At 42.6% G+C, this 25,444-nt stretch overlaps 1 protein-coding gene across 1 annotated transcript in view; it reads left to right on the forward strand.

Annotated features, from left to right (window-relative positions):
* The window catches only part of SNTB1 (syntrophin beta 1), a 176,586-nt gene that overhangs the window by 99,885 nt on the left and 51,257 nt on the right, over window positions 1–25,444 (forward strand). Inside the window, exon 3 of the mRNA XM_073330230.1 lies at window positions 3,540–3,747. Coding sequence (XP_073186331.1) covers window positions 3,540–3,747 — 208 coding nt within the window. The remainder of the gene's footprint in view (window positions 1–3,539; window positions 3,748–25,444) is intronic.

The following is a 25,444-nucleotide window of genomic DNA, read 5'->3' on the forward strand; positions in this document are numbered from 1 at the left end:
GGACAGTGTGGTCTAGTGGCGAGAGCACTGGATTCTGTTCCCAGTTTTGTTAGCGGCCTGCTGGGTGACGTTGGGCAAATCACATCAGCTCTCTGTGCCTCAGTTCCTTCGCCAATCTGTGAAATGGGGATAATAATACTTTGTAAAGTGCTTTGAAATCTAGTGATGAAAAGCACTATACAAGAACTAAATATTATTATTTAAAATCTAAGTCTCAGTAGAGCCAGATCTTGTTCCTATTAACCTCAGTCGGATATAGCACATGGATATCAGATTTGGATTAAAAGAAGAAAACAGTTTACAATAGTTATAAACCCACTAGACATGAATGGATAAAGTGATAACCAAAGTCTTCTTTCTTTCTTTCTTTCTTTCTTTCTTCCATCCATGATCAGATGAGTGAATTTGCAAAAGTGTCATTTTCTTAACAGTTCTGCATGCTTTGGTCAAGATTATTAAAATAGGAATAACGTTAGGGTCTGAAATACATATATATTTAGGAATTTTAAATAAGTGGCTTGATTTTTTTGCAAAAGTGCTGAGCTCCCAACAACTCTCATTGAGAAAAGTAGGAGCGACTAGGTGCTCAGCACTATTGAAAAGAAAAGTTTTTAGGTACCTAAAATACTGATTTGGGAGCCTAACTTTAGTCTCCAGTTTTTTAAAATCTTGGCATTTAGAATGGGATCTGCTGACTTCAGTGACATCCTGTGACAGTCTGTTCTTGCCACTCAGAACTGTAAGCCATTGCATTTCATTCTTGCTGAGACAGAGGTGTGCATTGCTGGAGATTGGATTCTCTCCCGCCCCCGCCCCCCCCCACCCACGGGTCTATCTTCCTCACCAGCAAACTCCTCGAGACTCTGCCAGTTTAAACCTTGCCTTGCAGGTAAGGATCAGTTAACCCGAGTTCCCCAGAGATGTCTCTCTGCAGTGTCCATTCCCTCTCACTGTGACACTCGCAGAAATTAAGTTCACTGCCTCCAAAGACAGTGTGCGCTCCAGCTGATTAGGTTAGCTGAAGGCTCACACTTACTTCAGTATAAAACAGCACTGAGATGGTTTATAGTAAAACTAGAATAAGTTTATTAAATAAAAACCAGCAATGTAAGGAAGAGAAAAAGAGACCGGTATGGTTACAAACAAAACAAAACATGGTTTCTAGTGACTAAATCTTAATTTTAACACGTTACAATCTTTGCCTAAATAGTTTTCTTTCTTATATCAAGTTACGATCTCTAGCTCTCCACGCTAGGGGATCCAACTTTCAGAGGGTACTGTACACTATGTCCCCTAAGTTTTTGCTCCCCTTATATTTCCCAAAGTCCACTGTCTTTGCCTCAAGAGCCAGGAAGGATTCCTGGGGTGCAGATTCTGTCCCTTGGCATGATCACTAAACTATCTTCTCCATTGAGGGATAGCTCAGTGGTTTGAGCATTGGCCTGCTAAACCCAGGGTTGTGAGTTCAATCCTTGAGGGGGCCATTTGGGGCAAAAATTGGGGATTCATCCTGCTTTGAGCAGGGGGTTGGACTAGATGACCTCCTGAGGTCCCTTCCAACCGTGGTATTCTGTGATTGCTTGTTAGCTTGATGGCTATATTTACCTTATATGTAAATGTATTTTCATTGTCCTTTGCATGTGACCAAGCCAGTCAGGCCGGTACAACAATATTCCTTCATCTGGGGCAGGCTGGGTTTATGCACTGCCTCCCAAACACATTTTAAGAACATATTTCCAGCTTTCCTTATACACAACTCACACATACATCATACAATGATTTTTAAGACCAGCATGTCACCAATTTACATATACCTTACATGACACCTTTTAGATACGCTCATTACTTCCAACACACTGTCATAACATGTGTCAGGCCTGACATGAATTACAGTATGGTGGGCCCAGTTGGCATTGAGGGACTTGCAGGACCACACACCCACCCCTTCTCGCTCCCCCTTCCCCCAAAAAAGTGTAATGATTGCTGTTAACCCTATAGTGCTAACTCAGCTATGGGAAAGTAAGTTGGATTCTGCTCTGACTTGTACATCAGCAGAATTGTTAACTAAGCTCCAAATTTCAGGATATTTGTAATGATGTATGTATGAGTATTACCTTATTGCCTGGCAGCCCCAAACAAGGAGAGGGCCTCCACTGTACTAGGCACTGTACACACAGAAATAGAAACAGACTGGCCTTTCACAAAAGAGCTTACAGCAATGAGGTTCAAACCAGGAAGTATACAGCTTGACTCTCTGATCTCAGGTAATGAATTTACAAAGATGGAATTTAGGCGAGGAAGTCTTATTATTTGTATTATAAATAGCAAATACAATATGGAGTCACAGAGACAATAAATATGGATGCCCACAGTGCCATTTTCACACACTCTTGTCACAGCTGGGCCACGCTTTAACTTATTTTGGTTCTGATAGTGGGGCATAAAAAGTGGCCTACAAAGTTAACTGAAAAATGTGTGCGCACACACAGTACCCCACCACTTCATATCTAAGGCTCTGTCCACCCTGGAAGCAGAGCTGTATGAGAGACAGCCCACATTGAAAGCAGTTGTTGCTAGTAATGTTTTTGGCACTGTTCCCATGACCAGCGTGGAGAGGATATTTCTCTTTTGCTAGAAAACTCTGTTAAACTGTACTTTGAAACTACAGGTGGCAACCCACATCATGGTTTGTGGGGCATGGTTCTCAGGAAAAAGTACCCGTCTACATGCTAGTCAGGGAAACCATAACAGGACGCTGCTAGCAAGAACCATTGTTTGATATGGTTATAACTAACACATTCCCATTCTGTGTGAACAGGGTCTAAAGGGAGCATTCAGAACATTTGTTGTTTTACTTCCCACGAAATCTGAATCAGTGCAGGCTGCTGGCTCTGCTTAATGGTGACCTCAAACTCACAATGGAACTCTGTTTAAGCCACATTATATATGATCAGTTGGTGGGGGGTTTATTTCTTTGTTGCACTGTTCTGTACGGCTTATAACAGGTGTATTGATCAATGCAGGAAACTCTGTAATACTGGAAAAAGAAGGGAGTTGCCTAACCCTTATCGATACATTCTAGTCTCCATCAGGGTTTTATGGTGGGCATCATGTCATGAGCATAATGCTTGCTGGGTCATCGGATCAGGCAGGAGGTAATGATCACAACAGGGTGGAAATTCATGGGACCTGAAAAACAAGAAGATATGTTTTAAGTAACAAATGAATGTCCCTTCTAACTCGCCACTCCGTGCTTGGAACTCCCACTGAAGTTCCAAGTATGGGACAGGGTCTAGCACTGCAAGTCACCTTTAAGGATCAGTATTTCAAAGGAGCAACAACTACTAACCTCACCAGAGCTGAAATCCTTAACGTGAATGCTATTAAATTAAACAATGGTAAAGGTAAGTTTAGTTTAAGACCTTGCTGATGTCCTTTTAACTCAATTGCTTTATTGTAAAACAGCTTAGTATATTTAGTCAATTAGTTACCCCAAGTTTTGGGGAGCAAAAGTAATATTTTCCCTCCCATTTTTCTAGGCTTCTTGAAGTCCATTCCCCTGATGCCAAGCACACTGTGGTTCTAAGGAGTAAGGATTCAGCCACAGCCCAGGCCTGGTTCAATGCTATCCACTCCAGTGTGAGTGACCTTATTTCCAGGGTGATTTCAGAGGTGAAAGACCAGCTGGGTAAAACTGGGATCGCTGGAAGTCGAGAGATTAGGCATCTAGGCTGGCTTGCAGAAAAGGTAATGAACATATTTTCTTTTTCATTTCAAAGCTCTCTGTATGTCTGGAAGTAGAGGCTGAATCAGATATTTGTTTTTATTTAGCTTTTACAAAGGCCTCTGATTGTGCCTGCTCTGACCTGTGGTATCTTATCTAACACAGTGGTTCCCAGAATCTCTGCTTCTGCAGACCGTTTAGTAACCAGCTCCTCTTAGGGGCTTGCCTCCCATCCCAACCTTTCTGTCTCCCACTGCTTGGCTCTCAAATGTTAAAATCTGCATACACCTTTGAAGACCTTTGGTGGTCCATGGGCCGCAGTTTGAGAACCTTTGATGTAGTGAGAAGAAAATCCAGGCACGCACAGGAACAGATCCAACATTATTTCAGTGTCAGAGCTCCAGAAATCAACTTTACGCTCTAAGAGCTTGTGTGCTCTGACTGGTTCCACTAGCAGTGCTGGGATATTGATTTACAGTGTCCTTAAAAAGACACACGATTTCCTCAGCAGCACGTGTGATGTATTAGTGCCTCATAATGAGGCAAAGGATGCAAAAAATTTTCAGATACCTTTCCCAGCTCCATCCAAGGTTAGAAAAGTCAGCAGAAGTCCATGATGGTTAACCCTGCTGTTTATTTTAAGGTGAAGCTCACCCTGTAGAGAGCCAGACTGAGGCCTATATATCACACAACATTTTGGGTTGAATTTCATCATAATAGAATAGGGCCCTTTCTTAGAACTGCTGAACCTCATTAATGAATTTTAATGTTGAAATTTACAGTTCGCAGCTTTGGGCTTGACAGGGGAGCCTCCCTTTTCCCCACTCCTTTTTGTAAGCTCTTTGAACACAGAATATGTTTGGCTATTCTGTATATCCGAATCATCTCCCCGAAGAAGAGGCAAAACACCAATACTTATTGGGCATGAAAAGTTTTATTATCATCTGTGAGTATGTAGCCCCATTTTGAAGGCATACACCTCTATGTGCTAGGCCTGTATTCTTCAGAACAGGAGATTGTCTCCCAATCCTAGTTGAATGTAGCTGTTCTGCATTAGAACATTTACACACCTTGCAGTGGTCTATCGATAGGCTTAAAGTGAATATGCATGTTAAAGATGAGCAGGTTACAAGGTCACTTTAAAGCATCATATTTTGCATGCTCCCAGAGTACATTGCAGAGTGCCTTTCAAGCATTTGTGATCAGCATCACCACATAATAGGATTAAAATAAAGGAGAGTTGTGAAATTGCAGACAGTTCCCTAGCAGTACAGCAGGTGTGCAGTAGAGCACACTGTGGACACGTGCTAGCATTTAAATAAAGAAGAGATGAGCACCCATTCTGAAAATACACTGACGTTTTATGCAGTAACACTGACACAAAATAGCTTCCATGTTCCACCCGAAAGTGGGGGCTGCATTGCACTGGTGGGCAATTGATTTCTCTTGTGATTGAATCCATTTGCGAATCCTTCAGGATCAAAGGTGCTGTGTAAATGCAGCTTGTTCTTATTCTCATTAAAATGATTACTGAGTGTATATTTTCATAAACCGAACCCAGTGTTTCCTCATTCAGTAAGGAAAAGCATCTGCCGTCTGGCCTCTTCCTCGCAGTCACCATATAATCTTACATAATTACATGCGGTCCTCTTGCTTTCTTCATGTCATGTGATGGGGTGTCCACCCTCCACAAGCTCTGGGCAGGTTAATGTGGGTCAGGAGGGGCCCGTTCTTTAGATGCTGCACCTTGAGGGGAACCAGGGACTGAGGGGGCCTAATGGTAGATGACGTCCAGCTGAGGGAGGAGCTGGGAGAGCTAGGAGGTGAGAGCAGGAAGAGGTGGCAGGGATGAGGTCTGCAGTCACTCTCTAGAGGGAAAGGGAGTTGACCAGGGACAAGGAGGAGAGTAAGCTGTGGGGTCCTGCCCTGGATTCGGGAGACTTACAAGAGACCTAGAGGAGTGAAATAGCCATGGAGAGCCAAAGAAACTCCAGGGGTAAACCCGGAGATAGAGAGGTGGGGTAGGAAAGAGCCTAGGGGGAAAGAGCAACAGGGTCTGAGACTGAACAGACAGAGATTACTAGTCATCAGGTCCTCCCGGGCTGGAACCCAGAGTAGCAGGTGAGCCCAGGTTCTCTTACCAGCCACTGGCAAAGTGGCACAGGACCTGGAGTTGGAACAGAAGACTGCCTGAGACGGCATATGGATAGTTGTCTGATGGGACCTTTCTTGCCCTTTTAGGGAGGGGTCTAGGTAGTGACCTTGGCCAGTGGGCCAAGTCATGAAGAGAAAGAACCCTGAGTCACAGAGAGAGGTCGGCATGAGTAGCAGATGGAAGGGGGCGCCAGATGGGGCAAGAACTATTTCCCAGATCTAACCACAAGGAGGTGCTCCTGCAGTGAGCGGAACCCCTTCACGTGGCTCAAAATCTTGCATCAAATGTTAGTGTTCATTGTGGACCGGCACCAAAATGGCAACATTTGCATTGACTTTAATGGGGCCAGGATTTGGCTGTGTGTACTGATTTCTGTATCTTTAGAATAGCTAAAATGAAGAATTAGCATTGATAGATTTTAAGAGGTGTTGTCTTTGAAAAGTAAACATGTTTTCACACCAACCTATCCACTCAGCTGTGTACAGTAGTAATGGTGAGAAGTCAAAAATCTTCTAACCACTTTATTGTGGGAGCCCATTTAGAAGGGGAAATAAAGGGTATGTACAATATAAAGTAAATCAGCTTGGTTTTATTTTGTCACCGGGATGCAAGCTGCAGATCCCTGTTTTCAGAAAGCTGACCTGGAAGGTGAGGGCACCATGGTGCAGGCTTCCTACAATCCCAGTCAGGAGTAGGTTGGTGAAACCAGAAAGTGGGAGGCGTCAGGGTACCTGGACGAGGAGCTGAATTCAGCACATACCCTGGGCACCCTCTCTGACAGAATTACTCCTGTGGAGCCCTGGTCAGAACTTAAAGCTATTTCCAGCCGGTTAAAGTGCCTTGGGGAGGCCAGCAGCAGTACTATCTGTCCTTCCATGAAAGGGAATCCCCTCTCTGTTTCAATTGCCACTTGTCCATGGGGGGAGGAAACACAACATGGTGTTCCCACATGATCAAATGAAGCCCATTAGTTACATTATGTGTACCTGACTCATCTCAGTGTTTTTTTTTCTGCTTTCCTTACATTTGTGACAGGTCTGTAACTTTTCCGTGGACCCTTGTGGGAAGAAATCTGAGCTCTCTTTAGGAAAGCTCTCTTTAGTCTATAACCATTGAGAGCATTTATGACACCACTTTATAATTTGTAGCAAATCCTCATATTGTGGTTAGCATTCACTATGACATTAATCATGATGAATTTTTCTGGTGGTTTGTAGGGATGTAAAATGTAATCCCATTGAAATGCCAATGCGATTGCTGGGGTTGTTCTACACTTGCACTAGAGTATTTCGTGTCCGTGCACGGAATTTAGCTTTTAACTTCAGCCTTTCTTTTACTGTAAATAATAGAGGCATTAGAAATCCTGGCTTAGGTAGGGCAATATTAAAATAAGTAGGTGGACATCTAGGGTGCTACATCTAATTACACACTGCCAGAATTCTTCTGGGACCACTGCAGCCACTTATCAAAAAGCCAATCCTGAATCTTTCATCTCTGGCATGAATTTTCCACTCCAAAGGCATGTCTCTGCTCAGTGCTGAACAGTAGGGGTTTTAGGTGCACTTTAATAGATATAGTTGATCTTTTGAAACACTGCTGCAAAGGATTTTGGGACACATTTAGGAACTAAAGTCACTCACGGCAGACTCCAGGCTTTTTGGAAGAAAAGCAGCCAGACACAATGGTTACAGAGGTGCCCATCCCAATTTTTCCTGCACTTGACTGTATTGGGAGAATGGGTTCTGAAACATACCACATTGGCTTAAGGATTTATTAGTCAGACATTCTTTATGCTTTTCTGGTATTAACTCCAATATCAAGTATCAGCTTGCAAGGAAGTGTATACATTACCCAGTATGTAAGTTTCTACCCTCTCATTTTTTTCTTTAATCAGTCAGATCCAGGGGATTAGCAAGTATAGTGAGCAGGAGGGTACGGTGATGGTTAGTCCTTACAGTCCCTCTCCTTTTTCATGCCCCTTATTGAGAGCCTTTTAGTGGCAGAATAATACATAAAAGAAATTCCTACCTGGGGGGACCTTTACACACATACTAGATGTGATTATACTAGAGGGACACTTTTAATAATGTCATTGCCATATTTCCATTTTGTCCCTCCATTTTGTACCAGAGCTCTGTGTCCATTGTCTTTCAGTAGCATTAAAATTTGCACCCCTGTTTTTTTCCCCAGGTGTCCATACTTCTGACTTTGCCTGCCTTGAGAGCTGTGCTTTTAAGCTCATGTTCAGAATTGAAATGAGTTGTTTATTTTCAGGTATTCTGATGGGGCTCAACACCACTGTGAAAGGGACTGTCTTTGATTCTTTCTGCATCAGGTGCCATTACTTGATGGGTATTTGGGGAAGTGCTTGTTTAGACAGGTGTGTCTTACCAGGTGTTCAGCGGCTGGTGAGATTTGAGCTCAGTTTGTTCTGAAGAAGCCTGTGCCATTGTTACATTTCAGGGCAACTGCACCTCTCTACCCTCTCTATTGTCCAGCAAGGGTACCCACTATAAGTTTTTTGGGTCCCTAGTTGTCTTTTGAGTTGAGACCCGTGTATCTCTCCCTTCTAACCAAAAGACAATATCCTTAAGCAGGCTTGCTTCACATCTCTGCTTCAAGATAGTACACAGTGTTATTGCCGCAGTTTATAAGTTATTGCACAGTTCTTTCTAAGCATGCACCTTTTATTCTTAAGGTATAAGCATGACAGAGAAAACATATTAAAAATAATAAAAGAACCTATGTGCATGCTAATAAGCTTACCAGAGATCACCCCAACTGCAACATGGGCTTTGGGAGGAGCAGTTCTTCAACCCCCACCCAGGGGTTTTTCTGCAGGTTCAAGTTCATCACACCCTTTCCTCCAAACAAGAACAATCCATGACTGGTTTCAGAGTAACAGCTGTGTTAGTCTATATTTGCAAAAAGAAAAGGAGTACTTGTGGCACCTTAGAGACTAACCAATTTATTTGAGCATAAGCTTTCGTGAGCTACAGCTCACTTCATCGGATGCATACTGTGGAAAATACAGAAGATGTTTGTTTTTATACACACAAATCATGAAAAAATGGGTGTTTATCACTACAAAAGGTTTTTTCTCCCTCCACCCCACTCTCCTGCTGGTAATAGCTTATGTAAAGTGATCACTCTCCTTACAATGTGTATGATAATCAAGGTGGGCCATTTCCAGCACAAATCCAGGGTTTAACAAGAACGTCTGAGGAAGGGGTTGGGGGAGTAGGAAAACAAGGGTTAGGTTACCTTGCATAATGACTTAGCCACTCCCAGTCTCTATTCAAGCCTAAGTTAATTGTATCCAATTTGCAAATTAATTCCAATTCAGCAGTCTCTCGCTGGAGTCTGGATTTGAAGTTTTTCTTCAATATCGCAATTTGTAATATCGCAACTTTCATGTCTGTAATCGCGTGACCAGAGAGATTGAAGTGTTCTCCGACTGGTTTATGAATGTTGTAATTGTTGACAACTGATTTGTGTCCATTTATTCTTTTATGTAGAGACTGTCCAGTTTGACCAATGTACATGGCAGCGGGGCATTGCTGGCACATGATGGCATTGGTGGATGTGCAGGTGAACGAGCCTCTGATAGTGTGGCTGATGTTATTAGGCCCTGTGGTGGTGTCCCCTGAATAGATATGTGGGCACCGTTGGCAATGGGCTTTGTTGCAAGGATAGGTTCCTGGGTTAGTGGTTCTGTTGTGTGGTATGTGGTTGCTGGTGAGTATTTGCTTCAGGTTGGGGGGCTGTCTGTAAGCAAGGACTGGCCTGTCTCCCAAGATTTGTGAGGGTGTTGGGTCATCCTTCAGGATAGGTTGTAGATCCTTAATAATGCGTTGGAGGGGTTTTAGTTGGGGGCTGAAGGTGACGGCTAGTGGCGTTCTGTTATTTTCTTTGTTAGGCCTGTCCTGTAGTAGGTGACTTCTGGGAACTCTTCTGGCTCTATCAATCTGTTTCTTCACTTCCGCAGGTGGGTCTTGTAGTTGTAAGAATGCTTGATAGAGATCTTGTAGGTGTTTGTCTCTGTCTGAGGGGTTGGAGCAAATGCGGTTGTATCGCAGAGCTTGGCTGTAGACAATGGATCGTGTGGTGTGGTCAGGGTGAAAGCTGGAGGCATGTAGGTAGGAATAGCGGTCGGTAGGTTTCCGGTATAGGGTGGTGTTTATGTGACCATTGTTTATTACCACTGTAGTGTCCAGGAAGTGGATCTCTTGTGTGGACTGGACCAGGCTGAGGTTGATGGTGGGATGGAAATTGTTGAAATCATGGTGGAATTCCTCAAGAGCTTCTTTTCCATGGGTCCAGATGATGAAGATGTCATCAATATAGTGCAAGTAGAGTAGGGGCGTTAGGGGACGAGAGCTGAGGAAGCGTTGTTCTAAGTCAGCCATAAAAATGTTGGCATACTGTGTGCCACAAGTACTCCTTTTCTTTTTGCGAATCCATGACTCTGTCAGTCACTAATTTATGCAGTTTGGCTCCTTGAAGAGACTGAATAGGTAATCAGTCAGACAGTGGGTCTCTGCTCAAAGTGTAGCTCCAAAAGGATGGACTTGAGGTGCGTCATTTGTATTCCCCTCATCCCCAACTATGTCCTAGGAAATCCACTTCACACGTAGTGTCCCCCAAAAGTCTTTGAAGTTCCTAATATGCCCCAGTGATTGCGTTAATCCTGCCTTCCTCTTAAAGAAATTCTGTAGAATCCCACAATAGTACACAGCCTTTTGCATTTTCAATACAATGGTTTTCCCCACTATTTAAACTTAATTCCATAAGGTTTATCCAGAATATTATCATATCTGTCACATCCATAATTGTGATTCCTCCACTCAATGCTATTTCCCCTACCACCACAAGGTAAAATATAGACTCTTCCAGCAGGGCATAGCAAGCATGCTAGAACCTTAGAGAGAGATGGTTCTAGGGTAAAGGAGTTCTTGCCTATTTAGAGCTTTAAAGAAGATGAAGAACTTGAACAAGTCCCAGAATTTGATTGGATAAGACCCTGGTGTGATGTACTCATGCCAGCCAGGTCTGCTTAGGGTGGTGGCCTTTGCATACAGCCAATAGTTGCAGCTTTTGGATGACCTCTTGGTTCAGCCTGGTGGAACTAGTTGCAATAATCCAGTCTTGCATGTGTCCCTATTGCTAGGTTTGCACTGGATGGAGGTGGCCAGTGATTTTCTTTCCACTAGAAGTTAGCACAAGTATCTCAGCACATGAAGAGACTGAGTGTTATTTATTGTATGTAGCTGATATTTACAGTCTTCTGGTCTAAAATGTTGTCTATGTTTATGTCAGTAATTCCACCCTTAGATAAAGCAAGAATTGAAGGGAAAAATGGTTTGGTATGGAAGGGCTTAGTCTGTAAAGAAATGTGGATAGTTACAAAAAACCTGAAGATACCACCGCTGAAAGCAGGATGTGAGCTCAAGCAAGAGAAAATTCATTGTTTTAGCTACCAGATTAAGCAGTCTCACTCAGAAGATCTGGAGTGAGCTCCGTCAAGATGAAGGGAACTGGAACCTCAATCCTGCTCCATTAAAGTAAATGGGAGTTTTGCCACTGAATTAAATGACAGTAATATCAGATCCTAGGGGATGAGGTAAGGAAATTGGACAGGCCTGGATTGCATGTGTGTATGTACATTGGTCCCATCTGTTTGTCAATGGCCACCTTCTCTTACCTGTGTTCCTGAGTGGTATTCTCCTGTCAATCATGCAAGCAAAGGGATGCTTATGGTAGTTTGATTCAGTGTGGGAAGAACAGAATAGTGGAGTATGGGGCAAAATCCATCTCTTGCAGTGGAGAGCTATACCGCATAGGAAATTGTGACTTAACAGTTTGTATCTCAACAAAAGCTGAACAGAATTTCCTGGGGGGAAAGCCTTTTCTATGCTGAAAGGTTTAGCTGGTATATCTATACAGTTATACCAGAAAACAGTGCTTTTGGCAGTATAGCTTATTCTGGTTTGGCAAGCAAAATAACTTTTTGCAATCACACTTTTTTTCCTGCTGGTTTTATTGCATCTACACCAGGACTTTTGCTGGCATAGCAGTGTCTTTAAAAAATCACACCTCTAATTGACATAGCTATGCTGGCAAAACTTATAAATGCAGACCTAGAAAATGCATTTTTGTAGCCTGGGGGCATCAAACATCAAAAGCCTCTTGCAAACTATAGAAGTGTTTAATGCTTCTCAAAGAAGAGGCCTCAAGAATCCTTTGTCATAGCATGCATTAGGCAACTTAAATGTAAGAGTTGCTAGCAGGTCCCCGATAATATTAATAATGTTTGAAACGAAAAAAAGGAGAAGATTCTCGCACTGGATCTTGACTCCAGTATTTGGCACATGTTAACAGAACTCTGCCTAGAGCAGGCAGATTATTGTTGTCAAAATCCAGTGACTGGATGTGAGAGGAGAACATACCCAAACGAGGAAAAGGAGAAGAAGTCACCTAACTGGCAAAGTGAATTGGAATTATTTTTCAGTGTATGATATCTCCAAAATGAAAAGTGTGCTAATATATTCTAGAACATTCAGACTCCTCTGCAGTCAGATAACCATATCACTGTACTGGAATTAAGATATGTGAGATGTCCTTTATCGCAGCTGTCTCCTTCAGTACTGGACTGGAGAGTGCTGTGTTATCTGTTTTCCTGTTTTCTCTTATCCTTTGGAATGAAGCATAACACTCTGGTTGTGAAACGTGCAAGCTGTGCAAACAAGATTTAGTCAAATGGCACAAAAGTTACTGCGAGCCCATTTTTGGACTTCAAATGAAAACATTTCCATGTTCCATTTGCTTTGCATTTATTTACACTCTGGTTAGTGAAACAAGCAGGCAGCAGCAGAATTGATAGTTCCTCTACTCCTTGATTGTGGTCACGGATTTTCAGTACTGACTTGGTAAATTTTAAAGAACAAAAGGGGAGCTTCAGTGAAAATATGATACCATTTTTGAGATCTTGGAATAACCATGATATTAAAAAAGCATGAAATGTGTTTGAAAAAAACACCCTTAATGTAGTTAAAACAATTTTATGTAACCTAAAATAATCTATTTAGGTACTTTGGTTTAACTACCTTCATTTATTCAGCCATCTAATGCCAGAGAGGATAAGCTAAGAAACCATTAGAATAGAAAGTTAATATATGGTATTGTGGTTGTACCCCCCTACATTTTGACTAATCAGTTCTTTAAGCAGCCCCATTTTACAGATGGTACACAGAGGTGAAGGGACTTAAGTGAGGTCACACTAGGAACCAGTGGTACATTCAGGAATAAAATCCAGGCTCCTGATTCCCAACTCATTGCTCTAGTCACTAGAAAGCACTGTGGTGTTTTTCATTTATGCCAAAGTGACCTTTGACTTCTAATATGCCATAATTCCTCTAACCAATCAGCATGCTTTACGCCTGGATAAATGATATGCTGTCTATTTTAGAGTTTTCTATTGATCCTATCTCTATAACATCTAAGTGCTTCCCAAAAAAGTTTGCAGAACATGCAAAGTGCACTTTATCACATCACTGTCATAGAAGACTTGGGTATATTGCTGAATTTGTTTTAATTATCATTTGTGTCCATTTATTCTCTTCCATGCATCTGGTGAAAATGTTATCAAAGGGGAAGGTCATGTCATACGCCCTTGAAGATGGTCAGTGGACAAACCCCATCTATAATGACCTCATTGCAGCATTATACACTCTCCCTATCACCTCAACGATAAAACTCCTGCTACTTATCTCACAAAAATGGAAAAATCCTATATATTTCCCCAACAAGAATCTGATTTTTAAATCCTGGCTGGATCACTTATTTTTGAACACTTGTATAAGAACAGGGAGAGCTCTGCTGTTGCCCCATTTTGCTTGACTTTGTAGCTTATTAACTCCAGAACTTGGTTGTTTGCTTCGTAAAACAGAACAGCACAGTGCTCAATTACATAAACAGACTGCATTATCTGGGATAATGACCAGTCTCTGCTTATGAAAGACGTAAACCTGAAGTAACATGAAGAGTAATTTCCTCTCCTAGATTCAATGGCGTTCCTTCCTAGAACAGATGTATCCACACTGATGAAGCAGTGTTGAGAAGATCAGATTTTGGTAGTTTTTCGTTTACCTGATTGATGGATATATTTAGAGAAACTGACTCCAGTTTCCACAGTATGCATCCGATGAAGTGAGCTGTAGCTCACGAAAGCTCATGCTCAAATAAATTGGTTAGTCTCTAAGGTGCCACAAGTACTCCTTTTCTTTTTGCGAATACAGACTAACACGGCTGTTACTCTGAAACCTGACTCCAGAATGAGCAGACATTAAGCACACTGTCAGGACTCTCTCCTTCATTTGGGCAACACATATGGTATCCTTACCATGCTTGTGCCTATCATTTATTTAGCTAAATGATGATAAAAGCTAAACCAAATAGTGAAGTGATAAGTAGCAGAGGGTAAATAGAGGGATAATGGGGGAAGATGGATATGAATGGCATGATTAATATTTTTAAAAAATGGACAGGAAGGTGAGTGAATGGAAGAGATGAGGGGAAAAGAGGAATAGAAATTCAAAGGCCTGATTTTTAAAGTTGGCCTCCATTTTTGCAAGTAGAGTTTTGTTCTCAAAGATAATTGCACCGACATATTTGTTCCTGCAGTTGATTCTGGGCACATCTAGGCTCACAATAGATGTTTTGGGCACAGGTGAGTAGTTAAATGCCTTGCAAGTGCAAAATGGCAGGCTGAGTTTAAAAATCAGACCCTACATATCCCCAACAGCACTTTTCACAAGGGTTACATAATTAGTCCCAGTGCCCTAGTGAAATTCCAGTAGAGGTAATTACCTTATGTATGCTCTGAGTTCTCCCTATGGCTTCATTTACAGCAATAGTCTTCATTCCTGTCCTAAAATATTGCACATTGGTGGTACTGTTGCTTCAGACCCAGAGGAGGCTGCATTTCACTGGTGGGCAACATTATTCCAGGGTTATGTCATTTGTGATACTTTGCTTAATTATACACTTTCCAGACCAGGAGACATATGATCTTTAATATGTCTCTTGTATGAATGCATGCAGATGCACACAGAATTTGCAGGGACATTTAGTAAAAATTAAAAGGCAGTCTGGCCTTCTGAATATATACTTAAAGTTGTGAACAAACCAAGTATTTATTTTGAAAGAGGAAATTGTGACCCGTCGCTTGGAGAGAGCACAGCAGTGGAAACGGGTGCAGAGAACTGCCAGAAGGAAACTGGGTATCTCTCTGCCTCTGCAGGAATCTTAGGAGAAGTGTTCCTTCTAATTCCACATTCACTCTCATCCTCTGGAGCTGTAGCATATAGCTCCCTTTATTAAACTGCTGCTAACGGTTTCTGTGCATATCACAGTGCCTAGTGCAGGGGTTCTCTCAACAACTCTGGCCTCTCTGACAATTTTTCCTAAAATACTTCATTAACTTTCAGAAAAAACATAAATATGCACATATACATGTCCAAATCATTGTAATTTATTTATGTAAGGGTTTTTTTTAAATCAATAATACAAACAATGTACAGTAGTTTCTATTCTTTACTGGACCTAAACAGAATAGAAAAAAAAGTAAAATGCTTTGCATGTTCTTGTCTTTTGTGGTGGTTTTTTTTAAAGACTTGCTAGCTAGTAAGTCTGCTGGTATGAAAAGTGATGTTTGTATGTTTGTTAATATCATTTTTCACAGCAGCAGACTTGCTAGCTAGCTGGGAGGCAGTGAAAAGTGATATTAACAAACATACAAATATCACTTTTCACAGCAAACTTACAAAGCCCTGGCAAGCTGGGGGACAAATTAAGCCCTGGATGGGGAGGTGGGTAGTGAGGCAGCGGGGGCTAGGGCAATGCATGAGGGGCTGGAGAAAGCAGTGGGGCCAGAGGCGATGGGCTAGGGGAGGCAGTGGGTCCAGGCCGAAGTCCTGTGGCCCTTGACCAGAGCCTGCCACCCCATGAGAACCTGCCACCCCAGGACTGAAGCCTGAGCTCCACTGGGCCCAGGAAGGTAGGGGACTCTTACCAGCTGCCTGCTCCTCCAGTGTTTCTGGCTGCAGAGGTTGGCAGGGCCCAACCCCTGCTGGCGGCTCCGGGGGAAGGGCCGCTGCTCCCCTATTCTCCCCTCCCCCCAATCACTGCCGAGGAGCCTGTGGCCGCAAGCAAAGCCCTGGGTGGCCGCATTTGAGAAATGCTGGCCTAGTGCAACCTGACTGATGCTTCTAGGCATTACTGAAATATAAATGTTCAGTAATATCACTTGGCTGAAGCAAGGTCTGTGCTTCATCCCTGGGACCACACTCATCACAGATAGGTCTGTGGTGCCCAGTCTTGTGTACCTTACCCACATGAAGCACAGATCAGAGTAATTTTCAGAAATGGCTTAAGCCCTGTCCTCACTAAAAGAGAGCCACTTTAACTAAGCTGTTTTCAACAGCGTTCCTATCTGAGTATCCTATCCCTTTGCTGAGCTCCGATCAATAAGTGTTACCAAATGTACAGTCACTAATTTATCACATAATGCAGACTCAAGTTTAAAAAAGTGTGATGTAAACTGTTAACCACAGTACCTGTGTTGCTTCTCTAAAACATTTTAAAGTGTGTTAGAGATGGGGCACGCTTGTTGACTGACGAATATGCATCTAGATCAAAGCATGGCTCTCCCAGTTTGCTGCCTTATATAGCTTACTTGACTCTCCTGCCTTATGTAGCAAAGGCCCTCAACTGCTGCTTTGCTGAGCTATTTTTGCCTGAGTGTACTTGCTTATGCTATTCTCAGTCCCTCCATGTCAGACAGTCTTCACTGTGGCATGTTCCCTGCCTCAGTGACAGTGAGGGTCAGAGCAGATCTTTACTCTGAGCCTGGGTTTAGGACCACCTCACAGGAGAACTCTCCGTAATTCTCTGCCTCCAGATGGCGCACACAATGGCTCCCTTTGGAGCAGAGTTTTCACTGGGTTGTAGAAAAATGTCTTTGTTTCTTGATTTGAGGGAGAAAAGTCTTAAAGCCAAACTGCTAAACTTTAAAAAAAAAAAAAAAAATCGCTTTGGCTTTCTGAGGAGAAGCATCCCCATCCCAATCCCCCAACTTTGGAAATGTTGGACAAAGAGTAGTCTTCCCTCCCGCCCCCACCCTCCTCACACACACAGTCACCAGGGAAGCTCTTGCACCAAAGGCAAAGCTCCCAGCTGGTGTCTGGGTGAAGTACATACCAAGACAGAAAGCAGGCGCCCAACTTGCATGCGGACAGTGTCCATGCTGAGATAATTGAGCAGGTCACAGAGAAACCAGGCTGCCAGCTTGTGCATTGGTGAGGGCCGTGCCAAGATGATTAAGGAGGCTGCATGGACGCTCCCTTCACTGAGACCAAGACAGAATCAGTGGAATAGAGCTGGTGGTAAGTTCTTCAAAGCCTCCCCCAGGCACGGAACCCCTATTGCAACCGCTTGCAGAGCAAGCAGCAAAGTTCACTGTAATCTTGGGGGAAGGCAAGTTCCCTCCATAGCAACTAAACAGAAGGACCACAGTTCTGATCCTGTCTGGCAATTATGTTTCTATGGTCACCTAAAAATTGATGCAATATTAGAGGCTGCTTTTAAAAACTGTGTCCTTAACACCAGAAGTGGTGTGCCTGGACCTGTTGGGGGTATGGGCCTAATCCAGCTTCCATTGATGTAAATGGCACTTTGACCATTCAACTTCAGTGGGCATTGGATCAGGGCTCTGGCCAGTCTGCCACTGCACACACCAGTTATATTGCTCAGATGCTGTTTCTGGCTGACAACACCTGCCATGTAGGTGTAAACAGGTGGGTGTGCCAAGCATGCTCCCAGAAGCACTATGCATGCTTTGTCCTTCACAGGCATAGTGCCTCCCTCCACCTTTGCTGGGGTCGGGGGCTACAGTTGCTAGAGGCCATCTCCCAGCACTACATTGGCTCTCGGAGAAACCGTTCGGTCCAAAGTGTCTGTTTTGCCAAACAAGAGTTGACATGGAAAATAACAGATTTTTTAAAAAATACCCTGCAAAGAAACTAAAGTTTGCTTGCTGGAGTGATTGGATTGACCTTTAGGAAAATATGAGAGTAAAAAATATAATGGTGAGGGAAAAATTGCATGCACTATAATTTTCAGAATGGCAAGACATTAATTCAATGCAGACTCTACAAAATCAGTCTAATTTTAGCCATCAACCTCTGCTTATATAATATTCCCCTAAAGCTATTAACTCCAGGCTTTTACCCTGTTATTGCATCTTCTAAAAGGAAAATACCTTAATACCATGAGAGCTCTAACAAAAATGTGCCATTAGACAATTATACTCCAACAAAACTTTGGAGACAGTGTGGCAGTATTTCTTTCTTAACCTAATTGTTCTGCTAACATTTTCAATGCTCCTGGTCACAATGGAAGGTGAGAACATGGCAGTGGCATATGCAAAATAATATATTGTGGGATACTGGTCACAGGGACCTTCTGCAGCAAGAACAGGTTAGTTCTGTGTGAAATTTTCATAAAGGACTGCAGTTGAAAGGAATCCATTAGTTGAAAAGTTAACTTATATCCTGCACTCCCCACAACCAGTACTAGTGTCTGCTTATTTTAGTTATTTGTTTTATGATAGGAAACACGGACAGAAGAGCTTTAACTCAATTCCCCCTTCTCTCCCCAAATTCTTCAACCTTATAGGCTGATTTCTTGCTGCAAAGTTATCCTGCTCATTTGGAGCAGTAATGAGTTATATTAATTCCCCCAAAGTGTTGTTACTTTTTCTCCCCTCCTGCTTAAGCACTCCGCTGTCTTTACTGTAACATAAATAAAAGCTTTAGCGAAAGACTGAAAAACAAATTGATAACGATGGAGCCTCCTTGTCTTCTCCAAGGGGTTTCCTCTTCTCAGTTTTTAATGAGGCCCATATTAGTTGTCATTCTTACCTTTCCTAATAAATAGTTTGAAATAAAAGCTTTTAATATGTGCAGCATAATTTGTGCCAAGCTGCTGACCTTTGCTTTTGATAAGACTGCATTTGAGGCTCAGTCCCAAGACCAAACATATTGTTGGATCAATCATGTTGATTTTTGGCTCTGATAGTTACATGCAGCTAATGAGTTGTATGGTGTACACATTAACCTCAGACCTGACTGTGCGGATGCCAAGCACGTAGCAAAATCACACTGGGGCTTCAAAGAGACGCACTGTGCCGGCATCTTAATAGAAGTGTGCAATTAAAAACAGTAGTACATGTCACTGGTTCACTGCTTGTGGGAGTAGAATGTAATCAAGGGAGGAAAAACAAGCCATCTTCTGTCTGTTTAAAAAAAATCTCTGCATCATAAAGGTGCTTTATGAACTGTGAAATAGAGATTAAAGCCTGAACATTTAAACAGTAAGGTAATGATTTTACTACCAAAGGGGAAGCTGCTTTGGGGAACAGCCACTGAATAATACATTTAAGGCTGTCCGATTACCACACAATGATTCTCCTTGGATTTGAAGGCATTTTAGAGCAGTGCTATAATTTCCATTTGACAAACATGTGATTACATATGTATCAACACATTACCCAAGGAGGGGCCTTCCATCTGCATAGGAAAAGGCCACTTTGATCAATGGTTGAGGTACTAGAACACGGTCACAACAGCTAGTTTATATGCAGTTGCTTTTGCTCAATTGTGAGAAATGGTGCTGGATTGAACAGGCCAGATTATGATCTCGTTTTACACTGATGTTAATCCAAAGTACTTCCATTGAAGTCAATGGAGTTACCTCATATCTGACACATTGCGTTCAAACTGTTAGCAACTAATTCTGAAGACACCAGTTCACTAAGAAACACAGGGCTGAATCCTGCACTCCATATTCAGTCTCTGAGTCCACAGGAATTTTACTTGGGTAAGGGCTCCAGGATTTGGCCCCAAATTAGTAACACATTGTTACCCACCTGGCCTTGTTAGCAGGCAGCTGGTTAACCATCCACATAGAGCCATGGGCAAAAATCCCAACATGCACAATCTGTTACTCCCGGCCATTTACCTCAGTTTAAGGATTGGGAAAGAAAACAAACATTGCATGGTAACCACATGAATACAAAGCAAAGAATGCTGGGACGAGCATAAGCCTTAAACATCCAGCTGCAGGAGGACATTAGACATGCAAAGGTGGAATAAATACAACCACAAATGCCAGACAGCTCCAAGCCATCTCTTTAATACAACAAAAATTTATCAATTAGGCTGAAAGAATGTTATTGCTTGAAATAGGAATTCAGAAAATCATGAAGCATTGAACAACAAATTGCTGTCTAGGAAGGCTCCTGAAACAATTTTCAGAGCAGTGTTTACTCACGTCTTACTAGAGAGAATGTCTTGTGGGCTCTCTCCCTCCCTTCGGTGATCAGATAGTATCTGATCTGATCTGTGTAGCCTGTAGAGGTGATGAAATGTCAGTAGAGAGTAGGTTTTTGGACCTAAATTTGGGTTTGATAACAAGACCTCATAAAACATGAGTGAAGTAAAGTGAGACAATTCAGAAGTAAGTGAGAGAAAAGTTAGGACATAACCCCAGGTCACGTGTTTTGGTTTTAACAAGTGTTTTAGACAAAATGTGAACATTTTGGAAGAATGGGATCTGTATCGATAGTTATTCGAATGATATTTATGCAGATGTTCATTAAGATGTTTAATGTGAAATAGCCAATGAGAAAGTAGAACATATTTAATTGTGGTAATGGAAATACAGATATGGTAAAAGGTAGGCTTAGTGCTAATTAACTAAGGGGTATTATGATTATACCAAGGGCAGTATGCTAATTTTAGATTAGCATGCTCATCCACTATCAAGGTACCACTAGAGAGGGTTATATACCCATTCTACTCATCCAGGGACTAATCACCCCTACATACACCATTTCATCCTGGAATGTGAGTATCAATGCAGTGTATGATTATATTGGAAAGCCTGTTTGCTTTCACTAGTTTTGTTTAATAAATTCTTTAATTCTGTTACTCATTATGTCATTCACAGTACTCCACGAAGTTAAATTATCTGTAAATGTCCCCAGAAGCTTGACCCTTGAGGAGCTGAGTTTGGTTCTATTCCTTATTTTTAAACTATAAATTGGGAACACACAAATCGAGGTTACATGTGGCAACTACAGCACTTGCTTACCTGGAGAATTGGTATTAGTGACGTCTTTGATTAACAATTGGAAATGAGGAGGAGCCAGCACCCTATGACTAGTCTGCTGTCTGTGGACCCTCGACCATTTCTCTTCCTAACCAGATATAGCAACATACCTTAAAAAGTCACAAGCTATCATAAAGTCCTGCCCAGAGGGACTGTGGGAAACATAGGATAGTTATCAATGCTGCACAGCATAAAACCATAACATGGGTATGTTTTAGATGGTATTATTTAAATTTTAGATTAAATCTTAGATTCCAGCGATAAGACTCGAGGCAAATAGCCTTACTGAATCACAGTTTCTTCTTGCCCTTGACATACAGCTCTCCCTCTCCCAGAAGCTCTAGCTGCTGTTCCCCCTGGCTCAGCCAGGTTTTTGTATAGAATCTCCTTAGTTTCCTGTCTAGTTTTAAACATACAGCATAGGAATGCTTTCTCTTTGAGCTCACCATGGCTTCATCCCCATTGAAAATAATGGGAGATGGCTTCCCATCTTTATTAGGGGAAACCTCACTTTCACATACCAAGCCTTTAGTAAAATTGTGGCCATCCTCCCTAAGGGCATCTTCTAGCTTCAGTCTCATTGGAAACAATAGGGGAGGGTGGCCATCCTTGTTAGGGGCAGCCTTGATTTTTATGAAATGACAGACATTTTGTGCAAAGGCAAATTATGCTCAAATAAATTTGTTAGTCTCTAAGGTGCCACAAGTACACCTTTGCGAATACAGACTAACACGGCTGCTACTCTGAAACCTGTAAAGATTCACTACATTAATTAATAACTTTGCTTAATCACAACATAATTTCTCTGAAAACTAAGTACTCTGCTTATCCAAGATCAGATTCAAAGGTAACTGGATTACAGCCTGTGAGCACCTTCATGGAGGGAAGATTTCGGATAGTATAGAGGCCTTTTTAATCTGATAAAGGCATAACGAGATCTGGTGTCAGACGAGGTAGAAGGTTTAAATTGTTAAACAGTGAGAGTAATTAAATATAAGAAAAACTTATACCAAATAGCTCAAATGATAGCTCAAAACAGATGTGGATGGAATATGCTCCTAACCTCAGCCCTACTCAACCTTTGCATTGGAAAAAGATGAACAACTCACCAAGATGGACAGTGGATTCTCAGCCACCCAAGTCTTTAAATCAAGATTGGATATTTTTCTAAAATATTTGCCCTGGCTCAACCAGAAGTTAGGGTTTGATGCAGGAATTACTGGGTGAAATTCTGTGCCTTGTGTTATGTGTGAGGTCAGACTAGATGATCATAATGGTCCCTTGTAGTCTTAAAAATCTATGAATTGGTTAGTGAAAAGAGTCTAAAAACAGATGACATGTCAGAAATTTTTTTCATAAAGGTTCCATTTTAAATTAGTTCTAACTCAAACCAAATAAATGTGGTTAAAAATCCTGTAAATTCACTCTCTACTCACAGATTATGTGCATAAATTTGGAGAAGATATATGGTGGTATTCATGCAAAACAGAAGCTGAATACTTGCTTTAAGTGAAAAACTGAATCCAACCTTAATTATAGAAGCACTACGTGGTCTCTGTAATAATATGTACACTGGATAGTGCCAAAAAGGAGAGTACGAGCACTGTTGTTGAATATCACATTCCTGAAGTGCTGATTGAGTGGTTTTTGGCAGTGCATTATATAGGAAACCATTTATGCTAATGTATGGTCCCAATACCAAAGAAAAGGATCAGCCAAAAGAGCGAGCAGCCTTTATATTCTATAGTGTTCACAGGACATGATGGGTTTGGTCACTGCTAGGGTTGGTAGTTTTCTGTGGCTTGCTGCATATGAACTCTAAAGATAAAGTTGCTCAGTGCAACTCTAAGTTAAGTGCCTGCTCTTATGAATATGCTCAGTTTTGCAAGAAGCAAATACATGTATCGAGTACCTTCTTATAACGTACAGTCTACCCGGAAAGATAATGGAGCAAATAATTAATTAATTTGCAAACACCTAGAAGATAATAAAGTGATAAGTAACAGTCAGCATGAATTTGTCAAACCAACCTGACAGCTTGATAGGGTAACAAGCCTTGTGGATAGGGGGGAAGCGGTAGATCTCTGCTTTATTAAGGCTTTTGACAATGTCTCACATGACCGTCTCATAAACAAACTAGGGAAATACAACTTAGATTGAGCCTGTAAGGTGGGTGCATAACTAGTTGGAAAACCATTCCCAGAGAGTAGTTATCAGTGCTTCACAGTCAAGCTGGAAAGGGATTAAAATTCAGAATGATTTGGAGAAATGGTCTGAAGTAAATAGGATGAAATTCAATAAGGACAAATGCAAAGTATTCCACTTAGGAAGGAACAGTCAGTTGCACACATACAAAATGGCAAATAACTGCCTAGGAAGGAGTACTGTGGAAAGGGATCTGGGGGTCATAGTGGATCACAAGCTAACTATGAGTCAACCATGTAACACTATTGCAAAAAAAGCAAAACTCATTCTGGATGTATTAGCAGGAGTGTTGTAAGCAAGACAGAAGAAGTAATTCTTCTGCTCTACTCTGCGCTGATTCGGCCTCAACTGGAGTATTGTGTCCAATTCTGAGCACCACATTTCAGGAAAGATGTGGACAAACTGGGAAAAAGTCCAGAGAAGAGCAACAAAAATTATTAAAGGTCTAGAAAACATGATCTCTGAGGGAAGATTGAAAAAATTGGGTTTGTTTAGTCTGGAAAAGAGAAGACTGAGAGGGGACATAACTCTTTTCAAGTACATAAAATGTTGTTACAAGGAGGGTGGTGAAAAAATGTTCTCCTTAACCTCTGAGGATAGGACAAGAAGCAATGGGTTTAAATCGCAGCAAGGGCGGTTTAGGTTGGACATTAGGAAAAACTTCCAAACTGGGTGGTTAAGCACTGGAATAAATTTCCTAGGGATGTTGTGGAATCTCTGTCTTTGGAGATTTTTAAGAGCAGGTTAGACACACACCTGTCAGGGATGGTCTAGATCAGAGGTGGGCAAACTATGGCCCGCGGGTCCCTCCTGCCCGGCCCCTGAGCTCCTGGCCTGGGAGGCTCCCCCCAGTCCCTCCCCCTGCTGTTCCCCCTGCCCCGCAGCCTCAGCTCACTGCGCCACGGGCGGCGGGGCTGTGAGCTCCTGGGGCAGTGCAGCTGCTGAGCCACAGCCTGACCCGGTGCTCTGTGTTGCGCAGTGGTGTGGTTGGCTCCAGCCGGGAGGCACGGCTGCCTGTCCTGGTGCTCTGGGCGGCATGGCTGTAGCGCTGCCAGCCACCGGTTCTCCAGGCAGCGCGGTAAGGGGGCTGGGGGGTTGGGTAGAGGGCAGGGGAGTTCGGGATGGTGGTCAGGGGGCAGGGATGTGGATAGGGGTTGGGGTGGTCAGAGGGCAGGGAACAGGGAGGTTGAATGGGGGTAGGGGTCCTGGGGGGGGGCAGTCAAGATTGGGGGGCCTGGGGGCGGTTAGGGGACAGGGAGGGGTGGATGGGGCAGGGGTCCTGGGGGGGCATCAGGGGGTGAGAAGCAGGGGGGGTGAGAAGCAGCCTCCCCTAACTGGACCCCCATACAATTTCGGAAACCCGATGTGGCCCTCAAGCCAAAAAGTTTGACCACCCCTGGTCTAGATAATACTTAGACCTGCTATGCGTGCAGGGGACTGCACTAGATGACCTCTCGAGGTCCCTTCCAGTCCTACGATTCTGTGATTCTATCTTTGTTGCTCAAGTTGCATCCATTTTTCAGGGATGTGCAGTCCTTAGCTATCACTCTCTCCAAGGTGGCAATTGGTAGTTTGCTGAAATAAGGAGAAAGCAGATGGTCGGTAATTGAAAAAGAGAGAATGTGATTCTGGAGACAGAGTGCCTGAGAGTGAGAGGGACAGTTGGAAGAAAAGTCCAAAATGGGGCTTATGCGAAGAATAATTCTCATTAGCCTTGTGTATATAGACTTTTTGAAAATCTCCCACCATTGCACTACCCCTGCTGCTGCTCCACCAATGGGAACATTCTGAGAGGTGTGTAGACACCATGACAGTAATAATGCCACTATGAGGCTTAGACTAGCACCCCCGCCACTGCTACCACTGGTTGAGCAGTTCTGGTGCTAGTGGAAAGGTGGGAGATTTCCCTAAGAATGCTAATATAGACACTGTTCCTGGAGAGCCTAACCTAAGTGATTGAGGAGTCATGGGGGCAAATCATATATAAACTTTGGAGAGTGTGAAGGACATAGAACTGATATGTAAGGGGCAGAAGGTATAACCACCAGTGTCATTATCCTTTCCTTCAGCATGTAATAGCTGGGGAAATAGTTGTGTTTAAAATAAATAAAACAAGATAGCTGGGGACC

Source organism: Lepidochelys kempii, chromosome 2, assembly GCF_965140265.1.
Source record: "Lepidochelys kempii isolate rLepKem1 chromosome 2, rLepKem1.hap2, whole genome shotgun sequence".
Taxonomy (NCBI): domain Eukaryota; kingdom Metazoa; phylum Chordata; order Testudines; family Cheloniidae; genus Lepidochelys; species Lepidochelys kempii.